At 32.6% G+C, this 15,889-nt stretch overlaps 1 protein-coding gene across 1 annotated transcript; it reads right to left on the reverse strand.

Annotated features, from left to right (window-relative positions):
- Positions 1–227: 227 nt before the first annotated feature.
- Positions 228–9,546, reverse strand: RECA1 (recA DNA recombination family protein). The gene is made up of 13 exons (XM_021433133.2): positions 9,187–9,546; positions 8,539–8,630; positions 8,214–8,289; positions 6,482–6,544; positions 6,242–6,371; positions 6,004–6,089; positions 4,522–4,647; positions 4,163–4,267; positions 4,013–4,069; positions 3,396–3,458; positions 3,239–3,315; positions 1,641–1,713; positions 228–721 (listed from the first exon to the last, which is right to left on the reverse strand). The coding sequence occupies exons 1-13, from the start codon at positions 9,409–9,411 to the stop codon at positions 617–619; spliced, it is 1,278 nt and encodes a 425-aa protein (XP_021288808.1). The 5' UTR covers positions 9,412–9,546; the 3' UTR covers positions 228–616.
- Positions 9,547–15,889: the final 6,343 nt, after the last annotated feature.

Raw genomic sequence — 15,889 nt, forward strand, 5'->3', positions numbered from 1 at the left:
TTAGAGCAAGAAATTTTCCACACTATAGATTACAGTGTAACCAAACCCCCCAAAATAATATGAAAGCAAACTTCAAGAAGAGTTGTATTGCACTACCAAACAAAGGTAATCGTAACATTTGATTCAAGGGGCTAATTTGGGATCCAATTGAAGCTAATTGAAGTTTTTGTTATTTGATTCAGAGGGCTTAATTAAAGATCCAACCTAAGATCAACAGTGGCAGATACTTGACGCTGAATTCCAATTTAATTTTAACTTCCATTTTGGTATCACAATGAGAAGGTTCTTTACTTCAATTTCCTAGTCAAAAACAGAAGAAGGGTCAAGGGGTTGGGGGAGGTAAAACTAAGAAGGTTGAAATTCAAATAAACAACAATTTAGAGTTGTACAATAGATGTTCTCTCCTGCAAATCATGGTTGATGTTTCTCCGCCAATCCACAAACAGAATACATACCTTCTTCCAAAGAATATCAGCAATCAGTGAAAACTCTCTGCCTCAGATCTAAAGCGCGAAGGCAAAACTAAAATATGGCCACCTCTGCTTTCAACTTCCACATTCATTTCCCTGCTTTGCTATTGAATGTTAACCTTGATAGCAAGGATGGTTCAATCTTATTAAATCTCTTCATAATTATTTTCATCTTGAGGAGGCTGTGACAAGCTCTTGACATGAGCTGAACTCAAATGTACAGTTCCATCAGCCATCATTGACCGTACTATCTGCAGATATGAAGAAAAAGAACAAGGGCAATTGTGATAATTGCAGCTGAAAAAACTGCTTCTAGTTAGTAGTCAGCCACAACAGACAGACGAATGGTCCATCAAAAGAGCAAAACTACAAGATAAGTGGGGCAGAATTGAATAAACCAACAACCAAAGAAATCTCCATTCCATCATACATAGGGAATTACCTTATTTTGACTGGGCTGTAGAAAGCATTTGTCCCCATTAATTTTGAATTAGCAGTGTGGTTCAAAATTCCACTTGTTAAAAGCAATTATTCTTACAATTTGTTTGGATAAAGGGAAGCTGAGAAAACAAAAAGTGAAGCAGAGCAATGTTGCAGAAATTCCTGTTTCGATGAAAAAATCAGGAGAAAAGTCATGTGAAGAGAAGAAGATGCAGTGTGGTTCAAAATTCCACTTGTTAAAAGCAATTATTCTAACAATTTGTTTGGATAAGGGGGAGTGGAGAAAAAGAGAAAGTGAAGCAGAGCAATGTTGCTGAAATTCCTTGTTTCAATGAAAAATTCAAGAGAAAAGTCAAGTGAAGAGAAGAAAATGCAAACAACTTATCACTAACAGGGCAATGGAGGAAAGAAAACTTAAAGACAAGAGATGCAAAGAAGAGAACTCAGTTCTGAGAGAGGAAAGGAAAGTGAAGGGGACAGGGAGGGGGGGGTGTTGGGGAGTCTGGAGAAAATGAAACCAGGAGAGCAAAAATTAAGAACAGGGGTTATTACTTCTGCTTTACTAACTTTCAAATATTGATAAAGGGGTTAGCATGTTCCTTCTCAACTAGTCATATAACAAAAGAATAAGAAGTTTGGAGCTTCATTTCCCATGAGTAGATTAAAGTGGACCAAGTTTCAATTAATAGCATAATAGAATACATATGTGTAGGGTGGAAGTAACCAAACCTTCTCTATTTCATCATGAAGAACAGGGTTGTCTCTCAAGTATTGTAGTGCTTTATCTCTCCCTTGCCCCAACCTTTACAAATATGCAGAAAAGAGGACCATAGTAAGTCTAACGTCTGTAACTCTGAGACAACTCAGAGCATTAAGGATGCTAGTTCAAGCAAACAAGTAAAGTCTTTGCAAAACTGTGAAAATAATTGAAAATATATAATCGCTGAGAGAATAGGAGACCGTAGGTAACACATCCATGCCACTAACCCAACCCAAGAATTAGCCTCATACAATAGCTGAATCTACCAGCCTGATATTTCCAATTAAAGTCCCAAGAAGCAACAATTTTGGTTGGTAGATGCTGAGCAAAAGAAAAAAAATTGGCTGGTAGACCAAATTTAATGTGTATGGGTACAAGTTTAACATATTTTATCAACTGGGAAAATATGTACTAGCCAGACTAAAACATATACTTAGCATTTAGTAACATAGGTTTTCTGGATGAGTAACACTGTCAGCAAGCACTTAATTAGTATATGTGCCACATGCTACCATGAACTCAAAATTAACTATTGCCAAGCCTCATTAAAAGGGATCTAGCCCAAACATCTTTAACAGAGTCCACCAGATGTATGGAGTGAAAAACACATTAGATACATTATTGAAAGACTTTTTGATCAATATGATTTTGACTATTCCTGAATTTTAAAATTATTCACGTCAATTATGAATACTTGATTTTCAATGTTTGACGACCACAGTGCAAAAGTTACTATTTCTTTTTCACCACAGCAGGTCAGACTCTAGAAGGCTCCTGGTAGAACCAGTCAACACACTCTTTTTCAAGGTCCCAGCTTGGGGGCTCCAAAGATTTCTCGTTCTCCTATTGTAGACACACATTCCATTTCCACCATCACCTTTCTTGAGAGAAGATATTGTTTTTTGTGCAACATATAAACTTTAGCATAGGGTCGCGTGGGGTGGAGATTGGGGATGAGAATGGTCAAACTAAGGATTTTCAATCACCAAGGCTACATTTTTTTAAATCCCAATTCCCTCCTTAAAAGAAATTCCCAAAGTGTAGTGGACTGACATATTTCCTAATAGTCTTGGTGAACAAATTTTTGACAGCACTAATTTTTTTGCAAGGCAACTAATAGTAATCATACTCTGAAAAATAGGGTCAAAAGCAAAATGCATCAATTTAAAGCAATGAAGAGAACTCCGCAGCTATTGTACGGGCAATTTGCTTATGTAAACATGCCTTGCCGAACAACAGCTACACAGGCTTAATTTGTAACAAACTTGCAAATACTTAACAGTAGTTCAAATAATTTGAGACAGTAATACTTAAAATCTTTGGAGCATGAAGAAGAACAAAAAAGAAAAAAGACCAAGCTAGTAATTTATGAGTAAATGTACTCAAATAGTAAATACCTTACTGCCACCCAGTATTGCTAAGTTATAACAAAGTTAAAATCAAATATATATTACTATGTTTAACTCTTAGGGATCAGCTTTTGAAATAATAAACAACAGAAACAGATAAAAAGAGATCTAAATCGCTCTTAACAGGTGAGGTAGCAATGGCAAGTTTGAAAGCAAACCTATGGTCCCCATAGCTGTACCAAGAGCCCTTCTTTACAACGACATCCATCATTTCAGCACAATCCAGAATGCATCCCTGTGGATTCTTTCAATGTCAAAATAAAGAGGAACCTTACAATTTTGGATGAATGTAAAACTTTGTATTGCCTTACTAACCAGTTTGCTCACTCCCTCTCCAAATATGATTTCAAACTCTGCTTGCTTGTATGGCCTTGAGACCTACAACAACAGCTAATTTCGGTTGGGCCACACATGTTAACCAGAAAAATAAAGTGCTTTCACGTCATTATGGGCATGGATATGATTTGACTTCTATGAAGGTTTATGTAAAATCTAAAGCAGCTTGAACAAGTATTTTACTGAAAGTTTACCACAGCACTGAATAATGAGGATAGTTTAGAGAATATTTGTTAATTATTATAAATTTAGAAATTTCTTTTTCAGAAAGCTTGATTCAAGAATAATATCGTAATTAACACAAAAAAGCATCAGATTTGATTTTTTTTTGTTCCTTTCTTTTTCCTGCTTTGGGGGCTATCCCTCATCTCTTCCCATTTTGGGATCATAGGACTTAAGAGTCTCCCTTGATTTTCTGATAAGAGTGATACCATAAGGCCGCAAGGGCCAAGCCTAGGCTACCCGAAAGCAATATAACAATTGCTAATGGTCTCTTGGCACCCATGATCATTATTTTATTTTAACCCTAACAAGTAGAATCAAGCATAATACAACTTCCTAATATCTTCAAATTCACAGATATAATTATCATTTACCTTACTCTTCTGCACTCTTACACGAACCCGAAGCCCAATATCCTCATCACCTTTAACCTAGAATAATATGAATTATGTTATGATGATGATTATATATTGAGTAATAAAACAGAAATCTGTAGTCGACGATCAAGTAGCTACTGTGCTTACAGACTTTATCTTCCCAGAAGGACGTATTTCAAGACGAACTGAAGCAAAGAACTTTAATGCAATTCCTCCACTTGTGACTTCCGGGTTCCCATAATATACTCCAATCTTCAGCAAAAGCAATACTATCAATTGGTAGACGGGAGAAAAAAAGAAAGAAAAGTAAACAGAAAAAGAAAATTGAAAAACACTATGTTATTCTAGTGTAGAAACATAGAGAGATGCAACACAATCAAAATGCATATAAAGATGTTCCAAACAAACAGTTTGAATTAGACACATCGATGGCCCCTCTATTACAACTGCAATTGCTTTTACTTCATCCATCAACAAGGAGCCAATTAATAATCAATCCAAAGTACCTTATATCTTATTTGATTCAGAAAAATTAGTGTACAACCAGCTTTAGAGGCATTTCCTGACATCTTACGTAGAGCCTGGCTCATAAGACGTGCTTGCAATCCCATTTGCTGCATCCCAATCTCACCCTATGAAATAAAATGCAACAAGAAAGAACTTAGACATGGGAGAGATCATAGATCTGATAAAAAAAAATACAATAAGACAAAGCAAAAAGAGGTGTACAAAAAGAAAAGAGAAGAAAAGGACAAGGTATATTACATGCTGATTTCTTACGGCTTGTACCCAAAATTACAGATTAGGATAATGTATTTGAAAATGGCATGTAGCCCTTACCTATTACATCAAACTCAACAATCTGGTCCATATTGTTAATGTCTACTGTAGACTCTAATAGAGATGTTGGTGTGCCATGAAATAGGAGTTTATTATTCCTAAAATATTGCAAAGATGGTTTTCTTCAAGGAGTTAAAAGTTAGAAAAATAAAAAGAAAGGGATATCAGTCAGCTAAAAAGATATGCAGAAGCATAACACCTACTAAACTCTATTCTGCACTCACTCTTTCTTCACCTTTTGCTATCTATCTAGACTATTTGTCTTTTTTCTCACCGTTACAGCATTGCTGGAAAATCTCTATGCCAGCAACGATCTCGCTCTTATTTTTCCCTCCTTCCTTACTTTCTCTCTTCCTGATTTCTACCCTTTCTTACTGACCATCTTGTTCGAATTACTAATTTGAGTTGACAAGCTCTTTATCAACCGAAAGAAATAACCAGAAACTCCAAAGAATTAAGGAACCAATTTCTAGAGGAAAATATCAAAGGGAGAATATTTTTTTTCCATTTTTATCCAATTTCAAAGCTATCCCATTTTGATCATTCATTACAAACCCAAGAATTCAAGATTGGTCCTTACACAAATTTAGACAAATCATAAACCCCGTCCTCAGAATTCCAATGCGTTTTTGACATGTTTAATCATCTTTCAAATCAAGGTCTCTTTGATGGATTCTGTTTCAGCTTATTCGAATGTTGTATTTTTCATGATAGTTTTGTTGGTAGGTGTTGTTATCATTTATGGACTTGTTCTAATAATTTTGAGGTTATAGTTTTCATCTTCAACAAGTTTCACAGTAGGTGTTCAATTGCACATGTTCTTGAGGTCCTTTTAAGGTGCTCTGCTTGTTAGCTAGGTGTTAGCCTCCCTTCCAGGTCTGTACCGTCCATTCATTACACTACTTGATCTGTTTGTCTCATTATTGTTGAATCAAATACAGAATCATGCTGAGCAAAAAACATCAAAAGAAAATAAAGAGTATCCACATCCTTCTGGGAAGGGTGCCTTTTGACTTGAAACTGATGGATAATAGGGATTACGTGGGGGATTGAAGTTTTGTGAGTAGAAAGTTATTCAGTAAACCGTAATGATAAAAAAGCAATTTATTTTCAAAGTAAAAATAAAAAGATGGAAAAAGTGAGCATACTTCAATCTCTGCTCGTGGAGTGAGAGCTGACACTGAATCAACGCAAATTAAATCAATGGCACCAGATCTGCACATACGATCTGCAACTGAAAAATAACATTTTAATTAGTCTTATTTGTTGAGCTTGTATGTATAGCAAAAATTTTAAAGCATCATGAAGGTGCTGTATCAGTTACAGGCTTGCTCAATCATGACCACTTTCCACACAATGGCATAAAAGAGGAACAAAATAGATTACTTTCTAGTGCCATTTCCCCATTATCTGGCTGGCAGACAATCAAATTTTCAACATCCACTCCCAATGCTTTTGAATATGCAGGATCAAAAGCATGCTCTGCATCAACAAGCATTGCATTGCCACCCAGCTTCTGCATAATTAACATAAAAACACAGCATATAGTATTTCATTTCATTGACCCTTTTGTTAAATAATAAAGCAGAAACCAAACAGCTTAAGAAAGGCCAGAAAACTATCAACCTGCACTTCAGCAATGGCATGGAGTGCTAGGGTGGTTTTTCCACTACTTTCTGGTCCATATACCTGCCAAGTTATACAGCAGATATTATGATGCCATTCAAAGCAGATTTTAATATGATATTGAAATTAAAACATGATGTGCCTAATGTCATGAAACACCAAGCAGGAAGACATCGGGAAGCAAAGAGGTGTTAAAGGAAATAAAAAGTCAGAACCATGGTTCACTACAACATTCTCCTTTTTGTAAGTTCTCTGATTCCCTAAGTGAATAGAAATGGATTTTGTCTCATGAAAAATTTGTTTCAAATGTTTTATCTTCATGATAATATGTTTCTTGCTTTATAGACATCATATTCATGGTTGAGTCACCACTTTTCTCCATATGACATTGAGGTCAAATCACCAATTCTAGCTGACGAAGGGCTCCAAAAGGACCAAAACGTCCAAATCTACAGCGTGAATCCATGATTACTTCGTGCTGGTTGTAGGTCTGTAAAATACTTGAGAAGAAGCACCAATACAATCTAATCATGCAGGTATAGGAAGAAAATCTATCTCTTTTTCAGTATTCTTAATTCAGTCAGAAATTTAAGCAACCAAAGTGTGGGGCACACCAATTAAATCAACTAAAATCAAGGGTCACTTGACATCAAAGGTTGCATCATAATGGTGCTTGGCTAGATAGTTAGACCTTATGTTTCAGTGTAATATGCAGTAGCAGAACAGCAATCTCATAAAATATCGCACAAACTTTCGTTAGAGGTACATTCTTTAGTGCCAAGTCTCAACTTTGAAGACTGGTTTGCAACCTTGCTAAAAAGTTTTACATTTACTCTTTTAAGCTTTTACTCTCTGTGCTAATTCCCTAATTTTTGCACTGAATTCGCTTTTTTGCTGCTTAAACCAAAACCCCTAATTTCAAATGTCCTAATCACTGAACCTTTTCTGAGAGCAATTACTCAATTTGAGCACCAACAGACATTGTTAAACGATATCAAAAGAACAGGGAAAAAGGGAGGACATGTTTTGATATCTATTTCCACTTCTGTATGTGTCCAATATGGATTCATTAGAAAAGTTGAAAGTTGCAGTGACATATTTATGGCCTAAGGGCCTTTGCAGTCATGAAATAAGATAATGGACAGAAACTTTTAGGAGTAATGTCAAACCGGTTTGTCAATTATCAATCTGTTTATTATTTTCTTATGAAATGAACGATGCTTTAAGAATATTTTTACTTTATATTGTTCAGTTAATTCAATTAACAACACCATGGATGGCACTTTAAGTCAGTTTTTCAGTTTCTCGTAATAAAAAATGTAAGTTCAAGAAACTTATTGACAGATACAGGGAGTTAGAAAGCTGAAATTGAAAGAGCAAGAAAGACATCATTAAGTAAATTCTGTGAATTGTCCTTAAGACAAATAAGTATGTCACAGCTTACTATTTATGGTTTAAAGTGTTCCTGTATTCCCTCCTTGTCAGTTAAAGTGTTTCCCAATCCTAATCCACAATTTCTACTTTGTGTATAGTGTTCAATCTAAAATCCAGAATCAGTTATAAGTTCACTTTTTTCCTCTTTACCATCTTCAAAAGGAACATCAAACTGTTAAAAACTACCAAATGAACATCCAAACAGCCTAACAGAAAAAACCAAATAATGTTCATGAAATAATAAAGTAAAATTGTAACAGAATAGAAGATGCATGATAAAAATGGAGGACATTGATACCTCCACAATTCTTCCTTTGGGAAGACCGCCACCTAAGGCTAAATCTAGGGTCAAACAACCACTAGGAAAAGTTTCACTGTAATGGACAAATTGTTACCAAATGAAGTCAGAATAATTATAATTCTATTTCAAACTCTATAAAAAAAGTGGCATTACTGAATTTTGACATATTACTTAAACTCACAAGAAGCAGGAAAAATAAATTTTTCCCCATCTTAACAAGAATTAAATAAGGAACAAAAATCTGAGCTCAACATATTGAAGCAAATGAATATGAGAGTTTGTTAACAACAAATACAATGTTATTGCAAGTTAGAAAACATACACAAGTGCTCCACCTGCGCTCCCCAATCTTGTAACACTTCCTTTTCCAAAAGAACTATTTATATCATTCATTGCAGCCTCCAATGCTTTTTGCTGGCATTAAAACATATATGATACTAAGCATGCAAAACATGATAAATAATGACCAATATATACAACAACATAAAACAAAGTGGGTGGACAATTTAGCCTAAAGTCTACCATTAAGGCACTTTTGCTCTTGCATTGTGCTTGCTAAAAGTTGCTATAAAGCAAAGGCAGATGATAGAAACCAAAACCATGATCGATTAATAATGAACAAATGAATAAAATAAAATACTAATTCCAATTTAACTCTTCTATATAAAAGAAAAACAATATAGTTTAACATCTAAAGCAAAACAAAGACATTTTTAACTTCCAACTCTCCAAAAATGCTAATCTACTTTTATACCCAAATGCTGTCTTCACTTTGGCTTACCAAAAGCAACAAACCAAACAGCAGACAAAGAAATTACAGCCAAGTTTTAAATGGGCAATTCATACTTGCTGAGCCAAGAAAGCAACAAAAAAGACGAGCTCTAAATAGTTAAACTAGCATAGCAATGAAAAGAAGACTTTCAAACTATAAACAGAAGTAACAGAAGAAAGCATAAAAAAAAAAAAATACCCGGTCGAGGAAACGGGAGTCAGAGTCCGGAGAGAAAGCGCCATTAACTCTAGGTTCGAATTCACAGTGAACTTTTCTGAGTCGTTTCTTGACGGCTGCCAACGGCAAGTGGGAGAAGGTGAGAGGTGGGCGTTGTCGAAAATGGCTATGGAGGGGAAGATAGCGGTGGTGAAGTTTCAGTTTGAAGGGGGAAACTAAAGAAGAATCCATGCTACTGCAATTCATTGCTAACAAAAGTTGAAAGATTGAAGAAGCAGTCTTCAGCTCCTGTTGGGCGCGGGGGTTTATGAATGTATATGCTTGTTTCTAGCTTCTCCCCAAAGTCTCTATAGATTTTTTTTGGACTTGTTAGTACAACCATGTTGAAGTAGCCCAAGGGGCATGGATTTTTGTAAAAAGAAAAATAGATTTTTCATCTTTTAATTTATTTTGATGAAATTTCCTAATTATAATTTTTTTGACAAAAATTAGGGATTTATAGTATTAGTAGTAATATCCAATAATATGAATCTTTTAAAAAAAATTTAAAGTGAGACTTTTTGAAAAAAAAAATTAAGAGAAGAGAAATTGAAACTCTATTATCTGGATTAGATATCATATATCAACCAAAGAATTTTAAATTAAGATTTCATTTTGAAAATCTTGAAACATGCAAAATGAAATTTAAAAAAAAATTATTTCATATTTGTTTGTTTATTTTGTTATAATTAAATTTATACTATATCATTAGATCATCCTAAACTTGAGTATAAAAAAGAAATCATATACAGCTATAAAAATTATCTGATTAAAAGAAATTTGACTTATTGTATATTTCATTGCTTTCTATTGCATATACACAAAATAGAAGTGAAAAAATTATTTCTCTTAATTCCAGCAACAAGTAATTTTAATTTTAAAAATGTTGAAAAATCTACTCATCATAAATGCAATCTTCTCAAAAAGTTCTAAATATGAACAACACAACATGCCCAACCTGTTTCTTTATTGGGTTTTACCCACAAGAAATTGAATAAAGTTACCTTACTTTACAAGTTAAAAGCAAAAGCACCAATATGGTTATAGCTCTAACTAAACTAGATGGAGCTCCAATGAAAAACCATATTAGAATTGACAGACAAAAGCTCTAATTGAACCACTTAGAGTTGTGATAGAAAACAAATAAAAACTCTAGTGTTGTTGTTCTAATTGAATTGGTTAGTGTGTCAATGCAAAGCTAATTATAATTAATTTTTTTTAAAAAAAAAGCAACTATAATTAAATTTTCAATCAAAAGCTCTATAATTGTAGCTCTAATTCAGCTAGTTAGAGATTCACTGTAAAACTATATCAAGATATTCATGCATTCTTTGGGGAAAGGAAACTTGTTTTCCTCCCTAGTGCCAAGACCAATTATCTCTAGGACTCATGCAGATTTGATTATAGTCTTGAGCACATGTACCTCTTCTTCGTATCCATGAAACCATTCACTTTTTAACTGTCTTAGATGGGTCAAGAGGCATAGAGGTAATGGATCATATAACCAATCCTCTCTCTCACTTACAAAAAATTATCATAAACCTTTATCATAGAAAGATTGTCACATAGAAGGAAAGTTGGTTGTGATGCATATAGGCCAAGCTCTTGGAAAAGGTAAGATATTCATGTAAGTTCAGCTGTTGTGGAAGTTAATAACTTGTATATGTTGCCTCTGCACTTGATATTGTTTCTTTGAGCTCCAGGAGATGCAGCTACCACAAAAAAATGCGCAATATCCTATTGTGGATCTTCTGCTTAGTGGGCAACTACCCATTTTGCATCCATTACAATACCTCTACAAATGAGGAAGAAAGGGATGAAGCAAAACTGAAGAAGAAATCCATCCATTACAATATCTTTAAAAATCTAAGTTGAGAAAAGAAAAAAGTCAAGAAACATGAGGGAAAACCAGGCCAACTTTTCTAGAAACACAACTCAAGCAAAACCTTCAAAAACAATATCATTTTAGATTATATTTATAATCAGCTGTTATCATCATACCCTGTGTAGAAAAGTCATGAATGACAGTAGCAACATAGGAAATGAGAAAATAGTTTGCATGTAAGAAGTATTATACTTTAACTTAATTAGTTAGATTGTAGTTAGCAATATCAACTATAGTTTGAGACTTTTGTTATTTTTGTCAACTATAGTTTGAGACCTTTGTCTTATTGTGAATGTAGGGGATGTAAGCAAAATTGTTATAAGAAGTTTACTGATTTGTATCATAAGGATTGTGTTTTCTATTTTCTGAATGGATTGAATACCTCATATGTAACACTAAGGTCTCAAATTTTATTGTTGAGGCTATTTTCCACCTTGAATAAAGCTTATAATTTAGTACTTCGTGAGGATTCTCAAAGGTCTTTGTTAATGCAATCTCAACCATCAATAGAAGCTTTTGTTATGGTTGTTGTTTCAAACAATAAAAAGAAAGCTACGGGTAATCTGGTTTGTGGACATTGTAGAAAGAAAGGCTATACCAATGATAAGTGTTACATGCTTGTGGGTTTTCCTGAAAACTTCAAGTTCTCTAAGTTCAAGAGTAATTTCAGGAAAAATGTAGCATCACTTAACACTGTTATTATTAATGCTTTAGAGGATTAAGATGATGAAAGTGTTCTTGGTCTTGTTTCACAAATTTCTCTTACAAAAGGTCAATTTCAAACTTTAATGGCGATGATCATTGCACATGAAGGACAAGCAAGTGAGAATGAACGACCTACATTCACTCAACATAACAGTAAGCCCTTTCTTGTGAACTCTACTCTTTATAGTTATGGTTTCTAATCCAACTTGTTTGTCTGCCATTAATTCTATTTTACATCCATATAAATTGTTGCTTAAAAATGACACTTGGATATTAGACACAGGAGCCACTAATCATATAGCTTGTTCTTTGCATCTGTTCAAGTCTTATAAACCAATTAACAATTTGTTTGTTAATATGTCTAACAAAACCAAGGCCATTGTTTCACATGTTGTAACAATACAACTATCCAATAATTTGATTCTTGAAACTATGCGTTTAGTACTTTCCTTCAATTTCAATTCGCTCTCAGTGAATCAATTTACAAAGCAAAAGAAACATATCCTTATTTTTATTGATATTCATTGCCTTATCCGAGAAACCAGTTCATGGATAGTGACTGGTCATGCTAAAGCCATAGCTAGCTTGTACATCTTGCAAAAAGAATTGAATGCCCAATTATCAGCATAGTTCACTGAAGTTTTACATTCTGTTTTACCAAATAAGGTTTCTAATATTACTTCACATTAACAAAATGTTTGTTCATTGCCTTTGAAGTCTGTAAATACTCGTACAACTTTGAATAATTATTTTGATATACAGCACTTTAGGTCGTATATCGACACAAACGTTGAAGATGATTCATGAAACTAGCATTGATGTGAATCTCAAGGAAAGTTTTCAATGCAATATTTGTTCTTAGGCAAAACAAAAGAGACTGCATGTTAAAAACACAGCATTACCTTTTGAATTAATTCATGTTGATATTTAAGAGCCTTATTCAACTTCTACTTTTAGAGGACATCATTATTTTTTAACCATAGTTAGATTACTTTATTAGATATACATAGATATATCTTATGAGATTAAAGTCAAATGTTAGTAATAGTTTACCTCTTTTTTGCAAAAATGGTAATTAATCATTTCAATAAACATATTAAATGCATAAGGGCTAAAAATGGATATGAACTTAATTTGACATATTTTTTTTTTTTCAGAAAATGGCATTGTGCATCATTTATCATGTGTCGATACATCCCAGCAAAATGGTATAATAAAAAGAAAACATCAACATCTTCTTAACATAGCTAAAGCACTTCTTTTGCAAACTTCATTATCTATTTCTTTTTAGGGAGATGTTGTCCTTACTACTACTTATATTGTGAACAGGATTTCTTCTCCCATTATAAAATATAAAACACTATTTCAAATTTTATTTCAAAACCACCTTCTTATTCTCATTTTCAAGTATTTGGGTTCTTGTGTTTTGATTGTATCTTGTCTTATAACAAGAAGAAATTTGAACCTAGAGCTGTATGTTGTATTTTTCTTGGTTATCCTGTGAGTGTCAAAGGTTATACATATTTTTTATCTTACAACTCACAAGTGTTTTATTTCCAAAGATGTTATTTTTCATGAGAATATTTTTCCCTTTCACAAATCAAATACTATACCTGCTTTTCCTAATTTTCATCATTTTATTATACCATAACCCCTTTATTTTATGCTTGATTTAAATGCTCTTTCATCTTATTTATATACTGCTTCAACTACTGCACAAACACCTTCAATTCAAATTGATCAAGAACCTATTTTACTTATTGCTGAACCTGTTTCACCTAAATCAAACTTTAATATCACAAATCAAGACACTGATTCATTGGGGTGGAGCTAGAACATTTTTAAAGGGGGAGCCAAACAGAAAGAGACATTAAATGGTTAAAAAGAACTTTATATTTAATTCAAAGACATTGGACATACAAAAAAATACACATTATCAATAATGATGGTATCATTTATATATATATATATATGATTAGATGGAATTATAAAAAGAGTCTCTATCACTCTTTGTGTGTAAAAATGAACCAGAACACAATTTTTTAAACTCAAATAAATTACCTTTTTAGTTTGTGTGTTCTAGCTCTTATCTTATTTTTTATTTGTCTTTTAAATTGCTAATTAACATATTGAATTATTGGGTTGAACTATTTAGATGTAATATATTATGATAGGTTATTAGGTTAGACTGTTAAAATATAATATGTCATGATAAGCTTAGATTTATATTAAAACTTAATGGGTTTGGATTAATAGACTCACTTTTATTTTTTTAAAAAAAAATTGATAGGCTAAACATATTAGTTTAGAATTTATTTGCTGAATTTAACTAGCAATATGCTAACTATAATGACTTTGATTTTGTCAAATAGTTTGAAGATTAAAACTAATTATTAAATAAAAACTTATTTTGAGGGCTATTAAAAATATATAATAATAAATAAAATTGTATTGAAAGAAATACAATTATTTCATTTTATCAATTTGTATGTATATTCTTGTTACTTGAAGTTTGCAACATACATGTTAAAATGCATTGGTTATTCTGAATAAAAATTGATATATTGATAAAATTCTAAGCAACAGTATAACATTGCAACTTATATTTGAAAATTACATAATAATTTAATTATTTTTAAAGCTTAAAATCATAAAAAATAAAATTCACATAATAGAAAAAAGAAAAACATGAAAAATAGAAGATAGAATTCACATATGACATAATAAAAAAGAAAAAAAAAGAATATGATTGATGGTTTGTAAAAATTTATGAAAGAAAATCTATAAAGATTTAAAACATATAAGTAAATAAATAGAAATAAATAAATAAAAATAATAATATAAATTAAAAAAAAAAATTGAGTCAAACATATGAAACTATTTTGTTATTCTTTATTTATATTAATTATTAAATAAAAAATCATTTTGGGGAGACATTTAGAAAATTTATAAAAAAATTAAAAAATTCTATATAATATGTAAAAAAATTTTAAAATTTTGCGCCCCCCATCCCATAAGGAAGCTCCGCCCCTGCTGATTCATTTCATTCACAATTTAACCCTAGTACTTCACATAATTCTGCTAGGAGAAGTACTAAATTAAAGAAACCATCAAAATATCTTGAATCTTATCGATGTCTATCATTAAATTCATTAGTTACCATTTATCGTCCTATTCATCATTACTTGTTTGCTAACCAATTATCTTCTAGTCATTAAGCTTTTACAGTAGCCTTAAACCATATCTCAAAACCATAGGTTTTCTCACAAGCTATTTAGCATGATAAGTGGATCACGGCTATGAATGATGAACTAAATGCTTTAAAGGAGAATAATACTTAGATAGTAGTAATAGTGCCATATGATGCAAATGGATAAAGTCAAGGTCTAAGCTGGTGGAAGTATTGACAGATTTAATGCCAGATTGGTGACAGAGGGGTACAATCAGAGAGAAGGTTTTGATTATCAAGACACATTCAGTTCTATCGCCAAACAACCTACCGTAAGAGTTTTCTTTGCGTTAGTTGCACAAATGGTTGGTTGTTATCGCAATTGGATATTAACAATGCATTTCTTAATGGTGACTTATTCTTACTTGAAGATGTTTACATGGAAATTCCTTAAGGTTATGAACTTAAGAGGGAGTATCTATTGTCAAGTTTTAAGTTTGCTTGCAAGTTACATAAGTTGTTTTATGGCCTTAAACAGGCTTCTCAACAGTGGAATGCCAAGTTCACAGGGACATTGGTGCAATTTAATTTCATACAATAGAAATAAAATTATTCTCTTTTTGCAAAAAGAACAAAAGAAGGAGAATTTGCAGCATTACTTGTAGACGTTGATGATATTATGGTGGCCAGTTCTTTTGTTGCTATTGAAACTGAAACAAAGCAATTTTTGAGATCAAAGTTTAAGTTGAAAGAACTTGAAAAGCCAAAGTATTTTCTTGGGATAGAAATAGCTAGATCAAACAGAGGGATTCTATTGTGTCAAAGAAAAAATGCTTTGGATATGATTGAAGAACATGGACTATTAAGAGCCAAACGTACATCCACACCAATTGACTACAATCACAAAATAACTAGTGCAGAAGTTT

Source organism: Theobroma umbraticum, unplaced genomic scaffold (genome assembly GCF_002168275.2).
Source record: "Theobroma umbraticum cultivar Fairchild unplaced genomic scaffold, ASM216827v3 scaffold_67.0, whole genome shotgun sequence".
Lineage (NCBI taxonomy): Eukaryota > Viridiplantae > Streptophyta > Magnoliopsida > Malvales > Malvaceae > Theobroma > Theobroma umbraticum.

Coding starts and splice junctions, on each gene's coding strand:
- RECA1 (XM_021433133.2), bottom strand. CDS start 9,411: ATGAATTGCAGTAGCATGGATTCTTCTTTAGTTTCCCCCTTCAAACTG. Junction 4,070..4,162: donor CTTCTGGGAAGATAAAGTCT/GTAAGCACAGTA, acceptor ATATTATTCTAG/GTTAAAGGTGATGAGGATAT. Junction 3,316..3,395: donor GAGAGGGAGTGAGCAAACTG/GTTAGTAAGGCA, acceptor AAGAATCCACAG/GGATGCATTCTGGATTGTGC.